At 43.7% G+C, this 21650-nt stretch overlaps 1 protein-coding gene across 5 annotated transcripts in view; it reads right to left on the bottom strand.

Annotated features, from left to right (window-relative positions):
* The window catches only part of RAD18 (RAD18 E3 ubiquitin protein ligase), a 49798-nt gene that overhangs the window by 21987 nt on the left and 6161 nt on the right, over positions 1-21650 (bottom strand). For all 5 annotated transcript variants that reach the window (XM_064453407.1, XM_064453409.1, XM_064453408.1 and 2 more), the window contains exons 3-9: positions 21239-21300; positions 19676-19746; positions 11436-11791; positions 9216-9315; positions 6938-7122; positions 3071-3147; positions 2315-2375 (exon numbers count right to left, since the gene is read on the bottom strand). In XM_064453407.1, coding sequence (XP_064309477.1) covers positions 2315-2375; positions 3071-3147; positions 6938-7122; positions 9216-9315; positions 11436-11791; positions 19676-19746; positions 21239-21300 — 912 coding nt within the window. The remainder of the gene's footprint in view (positions 1-2314; positions 2376-3070; positions 3148-6937; positions 7123-9215; positions 9316-11435; positions 11792-19675; positions 19747-21238; positions 21301-21650) is intronic.

Genomic DNA, 21650 nt, shown 5'->3' with positions numbered 1-21650 from the left:
AACCATATCCTTTTAACAATCGAAACTCAATAAAATGCCTGTTTGGGGAAAACTAAGATGGCACTTGATATATTCTTGTCCTAAAACATGCACAACAGATCAGGAACGTAAAAGGAAGGGCCGGCAACGCCAGTCCCCCCGCGGGCGCCGGCGGCGCGCAGCAGCCTGGTGCAGAACCGGGGGGCCGCTTCCACACCCCAGTCACGCAACACAACTGGTCGCACCGCGAACGCAAACAGGGGATGCAGCTTTACAAGGAATCTGCGCACACCCAAAGGTTAAAAAAAAGGGAGGTAAGTGGGTTTCTAGCGTAGGATCAGACCTCTGGCGACAGCACCGCCCTACAAAGGGCCGCGCGGGCACGTCCCCTGGGTTCGCTCCTGGGTACCCCACGCCAGCCCTGCCGCCCAAATGCTGCCGTCTGCAGAGAGAAGGATCGGGGTGAACGCGCTCGCGCTGACCTCGGCGAGCTGGTGCTCAGACTCACCTTCCCCGGCCGCTCGCTAATGGCTAGCTACGAGGTGTCTGCTCTGCTCTGGGGGCCCTCCTGAAGTCACTGAGCTTTGGATTTGTTCTGTAGAGCTACTAAAGCTTCATGGGGGAAAATACACTGTTTGGGGTTAATACTTATTATTTTACTCCCCACACACACACACATCGTATTGCTAGAGATTTCTGCATGGCAAGACAGTAATTATTAACCAGTTACTTGGAATCAGAGAGCACTTAAGATTCAAAGCCACAAACAGTGCATGTACACTTAAAAATATATATTCTCGGGAACAGCAACAAAAAGCAAGGGAAAAACTTGCAACAGATTTAGGCCCTTATTTAGCCTTCACAGAAACCCAACTAAAATCAACAAGGCTAAATCTAGCTGCATTATGGAATAATTTATATGCCTGAAGCAACACAAGGAAACACAGAAAATATGACCATACCACAGATTTAAATACACCCTTAAGTATAGTCAGAACAAGTTGTCCCTTCGCTGCTTTGCTCCTCCATGGCTGAAAGCAGAAGTTTAATGTTCATTGAGTATTGTTTTAGCGTTACACGGCTAGCTCTCATGTCTGAGCGTGCAAGCAGAGCGCAGGTGAAGTGAAACGAGCAGAGAAACAACGGGAAAGAATTTGTGAATAATAAAACACCACTAGGGACCTATGTCCAAAGTCACGCTTTGTGTACCAACACACAAAGAAGGGTCAGGAAATAATCTGTAAAAGTCAGGTTACATTAGCTATTTCTGTGCTAAATTACTACACCAGGATGCAAGTCCTACAGCCTTTCACTCTCACAAAGCGCTTGCTTCTAAACTAACCATAACGATGGTTAGATGGTTCCACAGAGAGAGGAAACGCCGTTCTCAAGTTTAAGCACACAGTAAAAAGAAACACAGTTTAAAATACTGCGCTTTCCCGGCGTCAAGTTTAGCAGGAACTGGTTCTCTGTTGGGGGGAAAAAATCCAACCAAAAAACTAAAACAAAACCCACAAGCCAAAAAAAACCAACACCCCCCCCCCCAAAATTGTATCACTGACCTATAGCTCTCCCTGTGATACTTATTTTTTGTCTCTTCTCTTTATTCCCTTAAATTCCAGTTATACTCTCTGAAACAAACGCTGCTGTTGTGCCAGGGCAGAAGCAGGTTTAACACCCACACGGGCACTGGTCTCTTGCACAAAGAGAGGGGACTCAGTGCAAACGGAGTGACACAAGCAGCAACTACAGAACCAGAAAAAAAAATAAAATCACGCAGTTTGCGCTGAACCGCAGCTGCCTGCACAGGATGGAGGGGCAGAGGGCGACCAAAGGAGCAGGGTATTCCTTCTAAAGGATCGCTTCAAAATCACAGGGCGGGACAGGAAGGGAAAGTAGGAAAGGACGCAGGGAGGAGACAGGAACGCGCTTGTGCAGAGGGGTATAGGGAAGGGAGCGAATGTGAGCAGCACTGTGAAACCCTGGGTGATTTGAGAATCACAGCCTACAAATAAAATATGGAAAAGCATTTTTGGCTCAGTTAAGGCACACTTTTTAGCAGTAAGGGCCACTCTGACAGCTGTATAAGTGTAAAAAGCACACAGTTGAGGAAATATGCGGCCATAAAGTATTTTAGAAATGCCTTATTAAATATAAACTGCTGTGGCTACATTGCTTGTCAGCTAATGTCACTCTGCACTGGACAGCAAACCTAGAAAAGTAAGGTATAGAATGAGTAAATTTACACAAACTCACTTTTGTGTGTATATTTTAGGACAAAGAAAAAGAAGGTGAATTTAGAAGCGAAATGAAGTGAAACTTGCGTATTACTTACGATAATCAGTGTGGATCTCATCTATTTCTTCCTCTGTCTGGTCCTTTGTGAAGGTCAAGCTCTACAGAAATCACACAAAAGTTTATTTACAGAAACAAAAAGATGATAAAGCTGCATACTTCAAAACTAGAGACTTAAGACTGGAAGAAGGATCAGCTGTCCATTTTGCCCCACCAGCCCTTGCCCCCTCATCCGCAGACAGAAATATATGTTTAAAGTACATATACATGCTTTGCTTTCACAACGTCAACAGGACTAAGCCAAGGCACCCCATATGACACCCAGCATGTGTGGACCATAAAATATTTCCTAATACTGTGCAACAAACATGCTCCAAAATTCACAAAAGTATCGTATGTCATGGGAAAAGAAGAGGCACTACTGCTGATACGGGAGCAAGGAATTCGCTAGCTAAATCCTAGAGAATTCTAGGAAGGAAAATATTCCCCACACTGCCACAGAGGGTCAAAATCCTCCAATATGACCACGGGGAACATTTCTCAAGAATTGTTATTACAATAAAAAAATAAAAATGCTCCTACTTAAATGGTTTGGGGATAGAAACATCAGCAGTACACAAAGAACTGCCCCTGACAAATGGGCGGATTGAGAAAATCACGTCAATTGTATGTGAATTCCAACATGCAACCTGGGAATCTGGGAACTCCCATACATTAAGTGAGAGGCAAACACGTTCAGTGCCCACTCTGCAATTTCTCCTAGCCACCCCTCTGAGAACAAAGACAATTAGCTTACATTTCCACCGGTTTTATTACATTCAAGCTGAACGCGAATCTTCTCGGTCTCTTCCAGCTCTTTAACAACCTCTGCAACTGTTTGAAAATACAAGAAAGGGATCACTAAAACAGGCGCTGTTAAATAAAGAGATGTAACGGCACTGAACAAAACCCCCGTGAATTTAAATCAGAGACACACACTGGCATTAGCTCTCCAACAGCGAAAACTCAGACCCCAGTCACGGGCAAGTCCGAAGGGCACGGCTTTACGCCAGCGCTCAGCGGGCGCTGCCCGGGGCGGGGGAACCGCGCTGGCCTGCAGCGGCCGAGCAGAGCCCGAGGCTCGGGAGCAGGAGGCGAGGTGGGGAGCTGGGGGCCACGGCACCGCGCAGCAAGGCGCGCGGCGCTTGCCAGCAGCTGCTCTCTTTTCCTTTGTATTAAATCAATGGCAAAATGTAGTCTTTTCAAATCATATTTGAATCTTGCTGTAGCATACTAGAGTGCTTCTGTTGTGCACAGGCATGACTTTTATAAAGATTTTCCATTTTATAATGTATCTTTAAACAGGAGATAAAATAATGACATCTGCTGTTAATCTTATTTTTACCTCCAAGGACTGCCTTCCAAGGCAAAGCAAAACTCTGCAGGCTCATGTCCAAAACTCATAGTCCAAAGATGAGTTACAACCTACTCTATTCGACACCTCAAAAGCACATAAACAGACATAACTCTGTGTGTTTGTATTTTATCTAAGACTACAGCTATGCAGGACCCTGCGTGGTTTATTCTGACATTTACTTTTACACAGCTGTGCTACGAGGTAGCTGTGGGTATTTACTAAAACAAACACTTTCACTAGACAGTAAAGTGTTCAGAGAACAAGAAGCTTATTAGGCTGGGAAGGAATAAGAGCTGTTCAAAACTGGTTTATGCAAAATCCAGGAATGTGGCACCCGTGCTTCCCCAGAAGGCCAGCTATTTGTATTATATAGCGACCTTAGCTTCACTGCTACCGCTGAAAATGCGCAGCTGCATGTTAAGTCCTAGTTTAATAATTCACCCTTTATAAATAGGAATTGAGCCAGAACTCAGGAAGAGCTTTCCTGTGGGGCAGACTAGCTGCACTACACCGTAACACACCGCAAAACTCTTCATTTAGCTAGGGATCCCGGGATGATCCAGGGATGAACGACGCAGACGGGGACCTGGCGCTTCTGCACCGCCAGCATCAAGTGAGCCGCGTATCTCCCAGCAGGCGGAGGGACTAACAGCCAGAGACCCGCCGGTCCCGCGCCGCTTTGGTTCCGCACGCCCGGCCGAACCGGCACCCGCTGCTCGGGCCGCCCGCGCTGCGGCACAACGGCAGCAGCGCGTCGCGGCCCCGCCAGCCCTCCCGGCCCGACCCGGAGCTGCGGCGGCTCCCGCCAGCCCGCTCCTCGCTTCTGCTTCAGAGCTGCTCCGCGGCCGCCCGGCCGTCGGGCGACGGCGTGCCGCCACACCTGCGGCAGCTCTGCGCCTCCGCCTGCCCCGGGCGGCTCGGGAGGGGCTCGGAGGGTGTTTAATTAATACCCAAGATTAACATAACCTGCATCACGATTGAAATTCTGACACAAGTGCTGCTCTTGCAGACTTAACCTTCCTAAATTTCTGTCGTTGCTGAAGTCAAACACAACCTGAACTGTGTGGGCTGGTTCTCATCCCAGAGACCCCCTGAAGTGCTAGAAAACAATTTCTGAAAGCATTTATGTTTACTCTCAGAAGAGCTTAGGCACAAACTAAGGGGTGCCACTTGGCACCTACATCACTTAGGCACTTGGCCGCCTTAGTCAAGTTCCTAAAATGGCTAAAGGAGCAAACTGAAAAAGCAAAGAGTGTTGGTTGCAAACTCGCTTTTCTCGTACGCTTGCTCCCAGAACCCAAGCCAAGAGCTGCTAAGTGAGACCAAGATTTTAAAAAGCAGGAGCCTAACGTTTGGCTGCTAAATTTGTATTTATAGTCCTTAGTAACTGACTTTATTTTCCAAAAAGCACGGCATCTGGTGGTTCTGCCTGTTTAATAATGGAGTTGAACACCAAAAACATACTTTATTTTTGAAATGCCACAGAAGAACTTGGACATTCTGCATTTCCAACCATCTGATCACATATAAAACCACATGTGCACGGAGTTAACATAGGAGCTTTTAACATCACGCAAAATAAATGCTCCCCTTTACTGTCAGTTTGATAAACAGTAACTGAGGAATTAAGTGGTTTTTTCTGTGTTTAAATCTGGCATCCCTCTCAAAGGGTACTTCTCGCCCCGGGCCCCAAACTCTTCCTGTGATGGGTAAGCAACAAATGGCAGCGTGCAGTTCAGCCGTGCACCTGCAGCGGTGTGCTACCTGACCCAGCTGTGCCCAGGCAGCTCAGCCCCAGCTCGCTGCCCTGCTCGCTCCTTCAGTGCCCGGCCGTCCCGCTGCCAGCGAGACCAAAAGCTGGCCCGGTCCAAATAGTTTCTGAGCCCTTCAAGACACACAAAAACATCCAGAATTGTTTACAACTTCTGGAAGAAACGGTGAACTTGTGCTTCGGGGCTTAAGTCTCCCTGTAAGCATGAAAATTGAAGAGATCAAACTGAGGGTGGGAACAGTATTTCTCATCTCTCTACCTTCGAAGTAACCGAGACCAGCTCTTGCCAGCAGCAGGACCAACCTGCGCTACAGACCTAGCAAACAGCAAGCTACAGCCTGGAACCAGTGCAGAAAGTACAATACCAGCTATATGAGAACTTCCAGGACACTAACGGCTCTGCAGCTCCCAGGAGGGTAATATCAGAACATGACCCTGTTCGAAATTCCTTTAAAAGGGCTGCTTGCCATCAGCTTCTAATCAAATAAAAAAATAACGTAACTATAAATCTGATGTCTGTCTCTCCCCCCTACATGCCAGCGTATTCATGCTGTCACTTGCATCACTTGCAGAGCTGAGCCGAGAGACGACAAATGGAACATCTTTAGAAAAGATGCTTGTTTTCATCTTGTATAAAACAGACTAGAACAAGATGAGCTGGGACAATTCTCCCTCCAGCTCAGACGTGCTGTTCAAAATCCTAAAAAGGCCACGCCGCCTACAAAACCAGGCGGCACAAACTCCCTGCTCGGGTCCCATCCCCCCTGTTCCAGCCCCGGCACTTCCCAAGCACTGAGCCTGAGCGCATGCAAACAACAGACTGCTCTTTAAAGGAAGTTTATATTGCACTCACGTTAGAGACTAAAACACGTTCTCCTTATCCCATACAGCTGTTTAATGCTAGATATAGTCTGAGTTTAATTGTTTAAAATTGCTGCCAAGCACCTAAATTGGTAACTCCAGCAAAACATTAACACTTCCTTACTAATCCGTTCTACCCTTACCCATCATCTCCAAAAAGAAATCTAATTTTGAAATTAAATCTAATAAAAATATAAAAGTTTCAGTGTATAGGAGGAAGAGAACTAATTCAAAACAAAAGATAAATTAATAATCCATTCACTAAGAACTTCAGGTATTTCCAATTTTTTGACTAAAAGCCTCGGAGTCCAATTTGGAGGCACCCATTAAAAAGCAAAGTCAACAAAATCACAGAACATTCTTCAGAACAGCGTTAGTAAACAGGAAGTATCAAAGAATTTCAGCACAAATCTACATCCTTGCTGGATACTTCCAGAGTGTAGCGACACATTTATGGTTTTCATTAAATTTCCTTTTTTTTGCATTAAACTTGATTTATACAAGATAAATTCTTCCAGCTCCAGTTTTCCCAAATATTCAAGCCAGCCTTACTCCTACCCTGAGAACTAAGAGAAGGAGAAATGCACACAAGTAGTTTGGCGATGGTAACAACTTTCCCAGAATTTATAACTTACCCGATTTGGGATTTAGAGAATCACACTGAGCATTATACATGTGCACAAATTCTTGGTGTCTTTTAATGAGCTGTTGTCGGGTCCCACGGGTAGACAGACCATGTTCCTTCAGTTTCTTCTTCAAATCACGATCGGAGAGCAAGTTGTAAACAACTTTAGACATAGGCTTCCTTTTGTGAGACGAACTGCAGAAGGAAAGGGAAACAAACTTTTTTTAATTAATACTCCTACGAAAATCAAAATACTGACTTACATTTTCACAGGGCATTTCACCCACTCTGGGTAAGAAATACCGGAAAGAATCATGTCAGCCATGACAGACGCAACCAATGACACGGTTCACGACAGATGCAAAAGCAACAGCTCTAGGAAGCCAGAACACTCTTCCCATCTACCACAAAGCAAATTCCGAGTGTGCAGAAAGAAGCAGGTCTAGTCTGGTCTTCTTTAGGAAACGGTGCAAACACTGCTCATGGAACAAGAACTGCTGCTCCGTTTCTAGTGTCTACAGCAAAGGCTTCGGAATGGCACCAGCAGACACAGTACTGGTCGTCTTCATTAGGTCAAGGTTAAATCCACTCTGCATTCAAAGGAAGCGTACTGGACTCAGATGGCTGAAACACAGGTTCTCCAACCGAGTACTGGCCATGCCTTACCTCAATCAGTTGGCGACGTTTTAAAAGCAAAACTTCTAAAAGTTTAGAAAAAGGCTTACACAAATTGTCATTAATTCATTTATTCCCATATGGCCCCTGTAGCATAGCTGGCAAAAAAAAAGATGCATTACCACAATACACTTTTCAGGAAAAGACCTTTTTTCAGATTCTTCTGGGAAATATAAAAAAATGTCATTGAATAATTAAATCTTTTGAAAGCCCCGAAAGAGCTTTTCATCATGACCTAGAAGAGCGATGACAGCTTTGCAAGCAGAGAGCTACGTGAAAACGGGCCGCAGCAGTTCTGAATCTTAATGTTGGTGGGTCTTTTTCCCAGTCCTTCAGAAAGGCAGTGTTCTTTGTGAATACACGCTCAGCTGTTGTAACGACTCCTGTGCAGGTTTTGGGGACTAAATTATCAGTTCCACTGAAATACTGCTCGACTGTTAACATGGCATGCCATGTGCTCCTAACTTGGGAGTAAACAGAGCTAGAATTCCTCAGAGAAGAACTAGAGGTGTGCTGTCACTGAAACCCGAACAGCACGGCCGTAATGCCGGCAGCCGGCATGTAACACACAATAGGCAGTCCCTACGGAGAAGTATCTTGCATGATACTGTCTTAAGATCCAAGCAGCCTACGTAAAATAAGCCAAGTTTAAGATTCTGTTAGGGACGTCGGCTTGACACCAAAGAAAGATCTGGCTTTTATTTCCATTCATTAAGAACAGACAAAACACTAAAAACATCCCACATGAAAATTAAAATGTAACACCAGTTTTCAGCATTAATTTACCACTTATTAATCTTGAAAGTCCTTTAGCTTATAGATTGTGTTCTAAGCCTGACTGGGCAAAATAAGAGCTTTAACATAAAAATACTTTCTAATTCAAGGTCCGGAGGAATTTGAAATACAAGCACGCAGTTATACCGCGTGCAGTGAAAGTCCCTTGAAGTTCTTAAGTCTGATCAGTTAGAAATAATCATGGCCTAAATTTATGCTAATAAGAAAAACAAACTGAAATCTACACTTCTGCTGTGAATGTGGCGACCGTGACAAATTCCAGGACAGAGGCATAACGACAAAGGCATGCATTAATCTTATGGAAATGGAGATCTTAAAGAAATAACCTTGGCTGGGGCAACTTGGAAAGAGCCACAGTGAGCAGAGTAAGGTGCAATTTTTATTTTTTAACTTGACAGCTAGTGAAGCAATTGTCTTTTGGCCCATCTGAATCAGGGGGAAGCAATTAATTCACAGAGTGAAAAATGGGAATAAGCGTTATCTGAATAGAATTTTAATGCCAGTGAGCAGGAATGTGACGAGAATCATGTACAGACTAAGTTTTACTCCCTGTGTTGAATTCTTTAAAACACTGTCCAGTGTTTTCTTGCCACTAAAAGCCAAAAACTAATTCTGCTGGCAATCCACATGCTTTCTCGAGAGGGGCAGATCACCACTATCATATCTATACAGTGATTAAACTTAGAGTGATCCATACAGCAGGTAACCAAGAAACAAACACAATCCACTGTCTTATAGCCCACCAACTAATATTTCTTATTTCAGCAGTGCAGAAAAATGGCTACGTTCATATAAAAGTTCTTAAAGTTGTTTCTTACCTTCTGAGGCTGTCCTTCTTCTCTTCTCTTGTCAAGCAGCTATCCAGATGTTTGTTTATAAATTGCTCTGGAATAGCAACCTCACAAACAGGGCAATCCACTGAAAGCGAGGGAGAAGGAACTCACTAGCGTGTATATTACAGCAAAGAGCAAATGTTTTTATCTGAAAAACTGTTGATTCAAGAAAAGAAAAATCTAGAATTCCAGATTTCTTCTTTTAAAAGATCTGGTGTGTCTATCCAGAATCTCCCTTTTTTGTTCTCATTTTCATTCCAGAACACTTATTTCCCTCCCTATGTAATAGCAGAACGACTCTCATCTTCCCCGCAGTCAGGTGGAATGAAATCTCTAATAAAAATCTAGAATAACACATGTACTACACAGAAACCTGGGGGCTATTACAAACATAAGCATATTTCCGTGCTAATCTCTGTTTTGCAGTATTCCACTCCTAAATAAAGGAAGCTGCTTCATTCTGGTAACACAGTATAGCACAAACTTTATTCATATTAACATAACGTTCCCAGCCTATGGCTCTCAGCAGGACTGTCAATACACGGGTTAGCTCAGCCTCAATCCTATGATCCAGCCATGCCTCGCTCTCATTTCTGGGTACAGACAACTAGATTCTGGGACTTGGGCTCAGAGGCTCACGAACGCCCCATAGCACGGTCCCACCCAACTCAGAATTCTCCTTGCATTGTATTTTCAAGAAGCACCTATAAACATTACCTGTAAAGAGAGTCAAAAAACAGACTTAAAACATTTGTCTTTAGCAATCACATTATGTCAAAAACAAAAGGCTAACTTTAAATGAACAGGATGAGGAAGAGACTCTTTAACTGACATCCTCTCTATTAATAAGGAGGAAGTTGGTTTTGATTTAAAAGACAAAACAAAAAACAACCTGTGGAAAACGCTGTGAAATGCTGTGGGAATTGAGAGAGTTATCTGGTACCACTGCTTTGCGATTCCTGACTCCCATGACATCATATTCTAGCCAAAGGTTAAAAAAAAAAAAAGCTGGGCAGTAACAAAACAGCAGTTCTGAGCAGTCCGTTGTTGTATTTGAGGTTAACATTTCAATTCTTAACAGAGGAACAAACAATCTTTACTAAACCACTGCAGCATTGCCTCATTTCAAGTCTTTCATTTATATTCTTTGACCAACTACTTTGCATTTGTGGAAATAATTTCCATGTAATGCATGCTCAAGGATTTAATAAGGTCATAAAATGGTAAGCAAGTGAAAATTTCAATTGTTCAAGAACAAATGAGCAGTAAATTTTCATGAGTTTTAAATTAGTAATGCAAGCAAGTCTGATGCATAAAACTGGGAAACGTAACATCTGGCCAAGCTGATGCCATTCTCGTACAGCTACGTTTCTGGCTGCATTACACCTTTAAGCAGTATTTACCTAGCTAATGAATAAATACAAACTTCAGAGTTCCAGCTGAATAAATTGTTAAACAAAAGTACAGATAAATATGAGCTAATAAGAATCAGTGTTTTACTCCTACATGGTCTTTTATTTTAATTTAGGCTCTTAATTGGGTCAATACGATGGCTGGCATCACATCAGAACTATGAGGTCTCTGTCATTTTACTGCAGTTGATGAGTATAAATAGGCATTTTCATGCTTCAAAAAATAATTAATCTTAACACTGTAGAATTACAGGACAAATCAGATTACTTTCTTCTGGAGAGTGTATGAATAGGAATATTAACAAAACTGAAGCCACGATCATTTTGATGGCGGGTGCACCCCTCAAATAGCCATCACGTTATAAAATACCTTGCTTCTGGTTACTTGAGGATATGAGAGCAGAATATATGTCGATGTACTCTGTCTAGTCATTAATGGGAAGGAGAAGAGAAAATGACTTCATTTTTTGCTAAGTCTGTTGTGCAACTATTGTTTTTTAGAGTTGTTACTCAAAGCAAAGGAATCTGTAAGCATTGAACTCCATCTTATTACTTGGCATCAGCCCAAGCTTCCTCATCAAGAACATGCTTGTAGCAGAGCTGTCCCACAAAGCGGTAACCTGCATGAAGCATGGTCCAGTTACGCGGGAAGCAGCTGAACATGCCCACGCAGATCGGAACAACGCAGGGAAATGAGATGAATGCCACGTACTGAAGGTGCTCCAATGTATACAGCCACAGCAACCACAGGCTTGGGGGAGAGAGCAAGACAAATAAAAATTAAGCTTCTCACCTTTCCTGCCTACTTTTACCACAGATGTAGAAGGCTTTTCATGACTTTTGGTGCACTCAGGACTCTGTTGTGATCCCACTTCATTGCCTTTACCATCAACCTCTGCAGAACTGCTGTAAAGGTCATGGCATTCCTCAGTTTTGACAATCATCTGATCTGCCCCTGCCAGGCCGTCTGCCTTCGTCGGGGTGCAAACTTCTTCCTTTCTCAAGAAACGGTCAATCACTGGCACCTCTTCTTTTAACGTTGGCCAAGAAACAGGACTCCTAACGTGATTTTTGCCAGCTGAATGCCTGCTACGGGCCGATGGAGATGAAATCTGTGGAGCGTCCAAGACCAACTGGAACAGCTGTTGTCTAGAAGCATCCAGAAGACAACACGCAGTTAGCTACACTGAACAGTATTAGCTTTTTCTCTGAAAGGAAACCAGAATGAAAACAGATGGAGTTCTCCCTCCATCCCTTCCTCCCTCTCCCCCTTGCAGCACTGGGGAGTTGGCTAGCCCTCACAACCAGGAGCAGCTGAGCCTCAGCATGCTCTACAGAGTCAAGGAATTATCTTCCTGATTTTCAGACGAAATAAATTACGCTTTGTAAATGTAATAAAATGCCGCTCAAAACATCACATGGAACACAGTAAAGAACAAAAAGTTTTCCCCCTTACTTGAAGATGGTAGGTGACCATTTCCAAGTCAGAGCACTTCAAGCACCGTAACCAGCTGTGACAGACGCTCCTGAAACCGAAGAGCGTAGCAGAAGGCATTGCCATGTTCCTCCCGTCCCTGCTTACTGTGGGTCTCCTTAGCAGAGCTGCTCACTGCCCACCCAGCTGAGCAGAACCCCACCAAGAGATAACTGCATGCTTGTCAGCTCCTGAGATTTAGTGTCAGCTAACCCAAACTATTTCTGTCACACGTTTCACCGATGACCAGCCAAAGAGCACAAACCCTCTGTTCTTTTCTCATGTAAAATAAGGGAAAAACATAACCGCCTCCAAGAACAGCCTGCTCCAATCTCCTCCAGAACCCTTACCACCCATCAATATGTGCTTTACCCTCGACTGGTACTCCCTATCCTCCTCAGGGCCGGTAAATGTTAAGACGCGAGTTAAACAGAAGTCCCTTTTCAAAGAAATAAACTTCTGTTTTATCAGTAGGAACACATAAGCAACAGATGGGTCATTATGCTGTCAGTCTTATTATAATTCTTCATATTACCTCAAAGCTAGAAGTGCTAAAGTCACAGTTGTCCTAACTCAGGCAATTGCAAAAGATCTTAAAGACATGTTTTATTCCTACCCCCACCCCAGGGGTTTTTGCAGAATCCTCTTTATTTTACCACGTATTTTATACATATCGAGCTAAGATAAATAAAGCCAGAGACTACATTCTTGGCAGGGAGACAGCGTAGCAATGCAGCTGTCTGGACTGCCCTCACACCCTGTGGTTCACCTTCACTCCTGTATCCTCACAAGTGGATGCAAGGCTTTCCCAACTAACGCTGACGATGGACAAACCACTCTTACCCACTACTGCTTTGACAAGAGCCCTTCACATCCTGAGGGTCACAAAGTTCACATCATCCAGCCGAGAACAGCCAGCAGAAGTACACATGCAGTCACTGACCCATTCCTCTTTAATTCACTGCTCCATCATCCCTTGGCAACCTACACAACCGTTCTCCTGAGCTCTCCAAGAGCGCAAAGCCTGCACAGCTGCCCAGCTGTTCGTCAGCTTTCTCCCTGACTTGCTGCCATTCTCACAAGCACCACCTGCCAAGTCCCAGCCTGCTGCGTCCTCAAAAGTCCTAGCCCAAAAAAAACCAGGCAATTACAAAAAAAGTTTTACCATCTACAAGCTCTGATAAGCTGGGACAGCTTATAAAAAATGGAAAATCTTAAAGAAAATTAAGCATCTCTCTAACGAAGAATGGAGGAGATGAGTTCACCTCTTAGAGACACTCTGTCCCCACTTGCTAGGTGGGATGGGGAGGACCTCCCCTCCACTTCTCTTTCTAGCAGGACAACACGTGAGGGAGGGTTGGGAACAGGGATAGCTTCTGAGGATGCTGAGGAATCTAAGAGCCCCACACCAAAAGGCACACTATACCTCACGTGCCCCTGTGCCTCCACCTCCCCAATCCATGCTGCGCTGGATACAGATCGGCATTGGGTAAGTACTTAGAAAACTTTGCAGTCTTTTAAGATAAACATTTTCCATGTCTGAGAAGGACAACTAATTAAGAACTGTCTGTATATATCGACTTGTTTTTAAAAGATACAGAAGTCATCAGGTGACCCCACAATTACACTAGCTTAAGGTAGGTTCCTGGTGAAAAATGAGAGCAACGAGCTCAGCACACCAAACGCTCTGCACTGGTTAATTCAAGCCAGATTCAGAAGCCCAGTTTGGAGCTTAAATTTCCTGAATTACTGGATGTAACGACCAAATCTGCCAGTGGCAATTCACGTCTGTCCCAAGACACACTAACTCTCTGCAGTGCAAACAAGTGCAATTAAGTGTGGCAGCAAAACTATGTTTTTCTGTCTGCTTATGCCTAGATATGGACTGGAAGTTTCTAAGGAGGTTAATTCTCAGGCTGACACAAACACACAGTGGTCTAGCTACTGTTGGCGTAGGATCAGCTTCACGGGGAACTCTGGAGCTAGTTAATGGGAACACAGAGTGCCTTGATGCAGCCCTGCCCCGCTCCTGCTTCACATTTGCTGTTTACATGGGGTATATTTCATCCACAAGTACCAGAGAGGTCTGACAGCACGATCTGCTCAACACGGCCATTAGCAGCAATCATTGGCAGACAAAGCATCTCATTTTACTGCAGATAAATGCACAGTATTCTTCAACTTAAAGGTTACAAACTATAGCCTGAGAAGACTTGTCACAACACAGATGGTTATATTCTACAATCAAGTTCAAAAGCAAACAAATTATTTGCGTTGTATTCCTAATACACTTTGGCAAAGTTTGATCCTCCAAAGGATGCAGCTGGGTGTTTGACCAAAGATGTACCTTTTAAAAAATTTTTTTTCCCCTTTTTGAACACAGAATTTCCCTTCTGGTAATGTAAATACATGTCTACTTCTTCAGGCTGCCCCAGGTTTTCATACAGGCAGCCTACCACTGAAGCAGCTCAAAGTCAACGCAGCCTTATCATATTATTCTTTTGGCTGTTAACATATCATTTTTACACAAAAGCCCACCACCCTGTGCTTACAGCAAGCTAAATTCTGCATGGCTCAGAAAACATCAAACGGATCGTCAATGCAATCACAGTTTAGTTTTCCCATAATATAAAGAACAATATAGCCCCAAAAGGCAAAAATATCTGAACAATTAGCCTGTTGCCTATATTCATTGTCTTCATCTAGAGAACGCAAGTGACCTCCCTCATCTTTCTTTCCAGGGTATTTTCTATTGCTTTTGAGAGCTCCTCCCCTTGTCAGCGTAACACATTCTACTGTCTGTAACCGCCATTACATCTGTTTATTTTTCCACAACATGTATTCACTAGCTAAAATGTACTTCCCCATGTGTTCGCACTAGCTCCTGAAAGTCAAACTTCACATCAGTTTGTCTTTTCACCAGACTCAAGAATGATCCATTTATCTTTTTCTCAACATTTCTTTCTCAGGCAGAATCACGATAGCACAGCTTATAGCACCTCCAATTCTCCGAAGCAGAGCCTTCAGTAGCCTGCTCTGCCCCTCAGGGCGGCTGCCAGGCCCAAACGCGTGTTTGGAGGTGGGCCTGGACCCAAGAGGGACTGCAAACCCGAGCAAGGGGCACTTGAGCAATTCCAGTGAAGGCTGAGGTAGAGCTGGAGGGAGGAAGGCAGCCCCATGGCCAGCAGAGGCAGGCGGGAGACACACAGCAAAAGGCTCAGAGTGCAAGTCGCGGCATTTTTGCAACGAGTCCTGTACAAAAGGATAGACTGCTGAACTCAGGAGAGTGGCTCCAGAGCGGGCAAGACAGGCTACCTCGCTTCAAATGCAACTTGTTAATGTTTGCATGAAGGCAGCCAAAACAGAAATCCTCTGAACAGAAATCTCAGATTCTGTAATGCCAGTTGTCTCAATAAGATATGGTCTGGTATAAAACAAAAAGAGAGAGAGAGCCTGGAAGAACACCACAAAAACCAAAACCTATCCTAACAATAAGTTTATAATAATGGTTGCTTTAATTATGCCATTGGTCTACAAATAATCATACTGAGTTTTTCCCCATGTTGAAGGATAAAGTCTTATGAATAGACTTTCCGAAGGGATCTGATTTTGGCACAGAATCAATGGAAAGAACACTAGGACAAGAATATGAAAACTTGTTTGCCAAAACACACATGAAATCTCTGTATGCCTTTTTTTTTTTTGGTGGGAAAATACAGAAAATGCTGGTACTAAATTCAGAAGAGAAGAGTCCCAGATGGGTTTTTCCCAGAGTGCAGTATTTTGGCTTCACTGGCTGTGTGACGACATCTAGTGGCCCTGCCAGACCTGCGCCCCACCGACCGGCACCCCAAACCCAACCCGGGCGCCCCGGGATGGCAGAGCGCTCCCGGCACAGCCCTGGGCTACCCCACAGTGCCCGTAGCGACCGCCACTCCCCTCCCTCACCGCCAGAGCGAATTACCCACATTGCTCGTTATGCACAGGAATTGACAGTTGTTATTGGAGTGATTCAGAGAAGCCTGGCTAGAGCGGAGGAGTGATCCGTCACTCCGGGCCAGCCAGCAGAGCAGGAGGGAGCATGCAGGCAGTGGAGAGGTCCACCCTCTACCATCGCCAGGCTGCCCGCCTCACCTGGAAACTGATTCTACTGGTAAACCTCAGGACAAGGTTGGACTAGATGATCCCTGAGGTCCCTTCCAACCTGTGTGATTCTGTGACAACCCTGTTTTCAAAAAGCTCTGTGTTTTGCATGCAGTTTTCAACATTATCTATTATATGCTCTTCAGAATTTAACACGGACCACTGTCACCTCTGAAAGGTTTTAGCAGATACAATTTTACCTTCCTGGGACAAAAGCAGTACATGCGTCACAGCTGACAAACCTCAGTTTAAGAACAGAAGCACCCTTTAAAGGCTGAAAGATGAACCAACAAGGTGTGACTGAGTCCTCACATGCACTGTTATAACCATCACCAAATCCTCCTCTGAGACCCATCCTCTTTAATCGCTGGCTTGGGTTAGGACAGGGAGTTGCGCTTCTTTTAGGTTAACTAAAAACGGACAGTCATCTTAATTCACTGTATACAGCATACTCTCCCTGCCAGGCATGTTTTAATAATGGTATAAACATCTTGAGAATTTTTTTCCTTCAGATCTGCAAGACCTGCAAAAAAAGATTCCTGTGTCCTGCTTCACTGAGATCCTGGCTCCCATTTTATGGCCATTTACTTCTCCCTTGCCAAAGCAGCTATGGAGCAGAGAAAGTGGTTGGGAATCTAGTGCTTCCACATAAATAAATTCCAGGGAAGAGATGGGCTGTGAATCTCCCTAGGAACCGCTCACGCAGGGCAGTCGCGACTGTACTAAGGAGCAATTCGGCTCCTTGAAATCCCTTCTGCAGTCCTCCTGGAAGTTTAGTTGGTGTCTTAGAAGTGACAGTACCTGCTCTCTCAAGCACGCAGCATGGATGTGTTTATTCCTCTGAGTCACTAGCTGTCAAGTAACCCTGATGAGGTAGCCGAGATATAAACTTGAAAGTAAAAACGTATTTTTCTTCCCTATGCATGAAAAAAAGCACAGATCACTTTCAGCAAGGACTAGTTTTCCCCTTAGGTCAGTATCATTCTAATTTCTGTGGCTAAATTTTCTAACTAGGTGATGCAGAAATTGACAACTTTCAAAATAATCTCTTTATTAGAGGACAGTGAAAGTAATTTCAAAACGAGCCCAAAACTTATTATTTTTGAAGACACTGGCCTCACTGTAACTGATAAAAACACCGTTCATAGGAAAGATGGCACAAGCAGCACTCCCTGCCTCACTCAGCGATGAATTCTGCCTGCAAAGCACGGCACAGGCAGCAGCCAGGAAGCTGAGCAAAGGTTGTGCTCGCCCCAGCAGGGCCCCGTGGGCAGCACCGGTCGGAGCAGCGCACCCCCAAACTCCTTCGCTGCTCGGGATTCTCGTGCGTGTCCCAACACAAGGGCAGGGCAGTGCGATAAAGGCTACTCAGAACCGCTCCTCCACCCCTTCACGCAGAACATAATGTTAATGGGCCATAACGAACAGCACATCTTCACTTCTACCGGGAGGAAGCAGGACTCCCAAGGCAACCATCCCTGAGCACAAATGATCATGAAGGCTCCAATTCTGCAAACACTTGTGCGGGAGCTAATGTTGCGCAGAAGCGCGCGCGGGATCAGCACTCCGGCCTATTTAGAATGATTTCCATTCCATGCACGCACTGACCTTGGAGCACAGCTTTTACTCTGCTAAGTACTACCAACATTAACATTTTCTTTCCCTACAGGCTTGACTTAAGAAATGTGTTTGAATTTTGTGAAATACTGAAAAGATTTAAGGCCTGATTTTCATAAACACTAAACTACCTGAGGCTCAAAGTCAAGTCCAGATGGACTTGAAGAGCTTAGCAGGTTTCAAAGATCAGCCCCTGGACTTTGGATTTGTTTTTGGGAGGGCCAAAAAGAAATTAAGTAGATGGGGAAGGAGGCGGGGAGACAGATTTGTCCTGTACAGACATCACTAGGGCAGAAGCCAACAATGCTCTTCTGCTTTAATGATAGTCCTACCACATAACACTCTCCAGGCAAGCGGCGCTCCCCTCCAACTCGGGACCATCTGTAGGGCGAATGCAATTCCAGGCTGAGAGGAGCACGAACGCAGGGTGCCCAGCGTCTGAAGCCACACAAGATTTACTCGCTATCCGTATTCCTCTTATTACTCTGCGTTCTTAAAGCAGGAACTTAGTAAGCCATTTGTTGTTGAGCCTTTCCTACTAAGACCCAGAAAGAGCGAGCACTGGCTCTCCCCCACCTCACCCAGTACCCGGTGCAGAACAGGACACTACGGTTCTGTCGTATTGATCTAGCTTCATGTTGAGAAATTGATTGAACTCCAACATTATTAAACTACTGACTGGTAAGATTTACACTGATCCATTAAAGCAGTCCAAAAAAATTAACGTTTAAGATTTAATATCATAATGGATCCAAGTCAGCACTACTTGTTCCCTGCAAAATTAGACATTACCAAAAAAATACTAATCCATTTATCACTAGGAAACACCAGAGTTCAAGCTAAAATAATGGAACAGTAGAATTTCAATTCTTCAAATAAAATCAATTCAATCTAATAGTGGTCATGCAGAATATTAGATCTTCATCATAGAGAAACCTCTGTCAAGAAACAAAGCCATAAACTCAACTCTGCTTCCTATCACTTATGAAGCCAAGGATCATATTGACTTCAAGCTCCGAGTTCATTTCTGAGAACAAGATGAGAGTGCATTTGTCTCCCGTAGACACAGGAACACCTACAAAACAGCTAGTAAGTCACAGAGCTGCTTCTAACTGGAAGAAGAGAGAGATATAACAAAAGAAATCTCATCTATCTACAGTGGTAAGCATTTACCAACTCATGCTTATTCTGTTGTTCCTGTCTTTCAAAGGGATGAGGAGGTCAAAAATGAAAAATAACAGAAAAGTAGATAAGGAACCCAGGTGAAAGCACAGTGCTCCTTTACTTCTCTTATCCAGGAAAACTCACATTTGCGGTCCCTCAATACCTACATTCTTCCCAACCAATGACTTCACCAAGAGAATTCTCTTGCAAGTTGGCCATTACCACTGGACAAAATCTTCCTGTTCAGAATTTCCCCTGCACACACAGGAAGGATCTTAGAAGAAAATCTTTATTACCATTCCTGACCCTGTAGAATCCTGACACATCTGCTTGACTTCCTACACGTTGGAAGAGACTGTAACTCACACGGCAGCTAAGCAGAAGCCAAACCAAAATAAGCTTACACAACCCCAACACATCACCTGAGCGGACAGCAACCTTCAGCCAGAAAACTGTAGGATTTTTCCAAAAGCATAAACATTCGTCTTTGACAACATTTCTGACACACCACAATTTTTTCACTCGGTCCTCACACTGGTCCTCTAAGAGGACTCCTGGCCTGGCAACACAAAGTCAGTCACACCTGCCTTTCCAGCCGCCAAACCAGAGACAGTATTAATAAAATTACAGCGTACCTTGCAGAATTAAAGCTCTTTACTAGTTCGTCTAATATCCGGTTATTTTTCAGGTCAGATTCCGAGACTGCCTATTAAGAAAGAAAGAAAAGGGAAAAAAACCCAAACATTCAGATCCAGTGAAAACAACAAGCACCCAGAAAAAGTTCAAGTGACCAATAATTTGTTTCTTGGATCTATGCTTCAACCACCCCCCGCAAAATTGCTGTGTGAATGAAGATGCATAAAGTGTAAGCATTTTTTCCTTCCGAAATATAACAGAACGGAATGAGGACCCACAAGGATCATTGAATCCAACTCCAAAATAACTGCCTGAGAACTGTAAGTCTGGGAAATGATAGCTAATAGATAAAAATTAAGCATAAAGCAACAAAACCTAGTGCACCCAGCCTCCAACAATGCTTTATTGTAGTCTGCCTCTAACTATTTTGAAAACCAAACCAAGGATCCCACAAATGTGATAAGAACCTTAAGCAACAAGGCATGAAAACTGATGAAGGGGAATGTTAATCTTTTGAGTGATTATGGAATGAAAATATGAATTATGAAATGGCTTTGTGCATTCAATTCATTCTTTTTAAACAATTTCTGATTTTTATCTCTCTCTGGCTGTCTCTGCTGCTCTTTTTTTTGTTTGTTGTTTTTTTACAAAGCTTTTATAAGTCTTGCTCATATCAATACATGTGATTCTTAAGAAGGTGGTAGTAAAATGTATTGCCCAGAAATGTACATCAAGTAGTCTGGTTAAAAACTGACAATGCTACAAATAGATCTGTTTTCCAGTCTTGAAAAATCTAGTCTGGCTCATGCTTTAGAAACATAGAAGAAAATTACTTCTATTTTGCCAATATTCCTGAAGCGCCATTCATTGTTTTTAGGCAGCCCACCATTTTTAGGAGCTCAATAAAGCCCAACTGACTTAAGATGAAAAGTTAGATTAAGGCCTAAAATAAACTGCATTCTGTGTTCTTTAATCAAAAAAGGCCTTCCAGTCAGGTGGTAATAATCACCGCCCACAGAGCAGGCTGAACCTGCCACTACTGTTTTTTGCATTTAACCTAATTCTCAGAGCAAAAGCCTCCTGTCCCCAGTGCGTAACACAGTCCCCTCATCCCCAGAAAGGCTACGCGGGTGGGTCAGTGAGTTTCAGGTTTAGGTGGTCTGTGGACACTTCTAAAGATTTCTTGAAAGGTGAAGTGAAGCCGCTCAATCACAGAAAATTGTAGTGCTTAAATTTCAGCACTCATGTTTTAAATGACGGTGTATTTTAACAAATCAGGAGGCAATATTAAATGTTTCACAACAGACTGTACACACAGCTGCGAGGCAAAACCCAGGTTTGATGCTCCATCTACTTCTGCCTGTGCTGACAGAAGAGTAGCTCTGAAACAGAAGTTGGGTCATAAGAGCACCACACTTTGCCCAAAGAGTTGCTCACCAGTAGGAAAGGTGGTACTATATGACCAGAATTAATTATTTAGCATAGTCCAAAGGAAAAACCTCCTTAGATTCACCCAAAAAAACCCAAACAAAAACCAAGCTGAGGAAAAGAAAACCACTTACCACACAGCATGTTGGACACTGAGTTTTGAAGGACAAAAACTTGCGTATACAAAGGGAACAATCTGGAAAAAGGCAATAGGTAAGTTTTAAATAGGCATTCTTCCAAACGCATTTCAACATCCTTATTAGTATATTTTCTTTTTGTACAATATATGCAAACTATTCCGCAATACACCAATATTGAAAATACACCATTTTCCATAGAGTTAAGTTTACCGTTGTAGCAAAAAATACCATATTTTATGCAAGCTTCTTTCAACATTTAATCTCAGTCCCTCTGTCAAAAACAGATGTTTACTTCTGTTTCTTTAACACAAGACAAGAAAACCATAGCCTGCTACCACCGCTTAAAGCAGCGTGTTTGCACTGCTTACTCCCCCCACCACTTTTTTTTTTATGTGAGCAATGTTGG

The sequence above is a fragment of the Phalacrocorax carbo genome, chromosome 6, assembly GCF_963921805.1.
Source record: "Phalacrocorax carbo chromosome 6, bPhaCar2.1, whole genome shotgun sequence".
NCBI lineage: Eukaryota > Metazoa > Chordata > Aves > Suliformes > Phalacrocoracidae > Phalacrocorax > Phalacrocorax carbo.
Note: the sequence above shows the minus strand (reverse complement) of the source record. Positions and strands in the feature narration are given on the sequence as shown.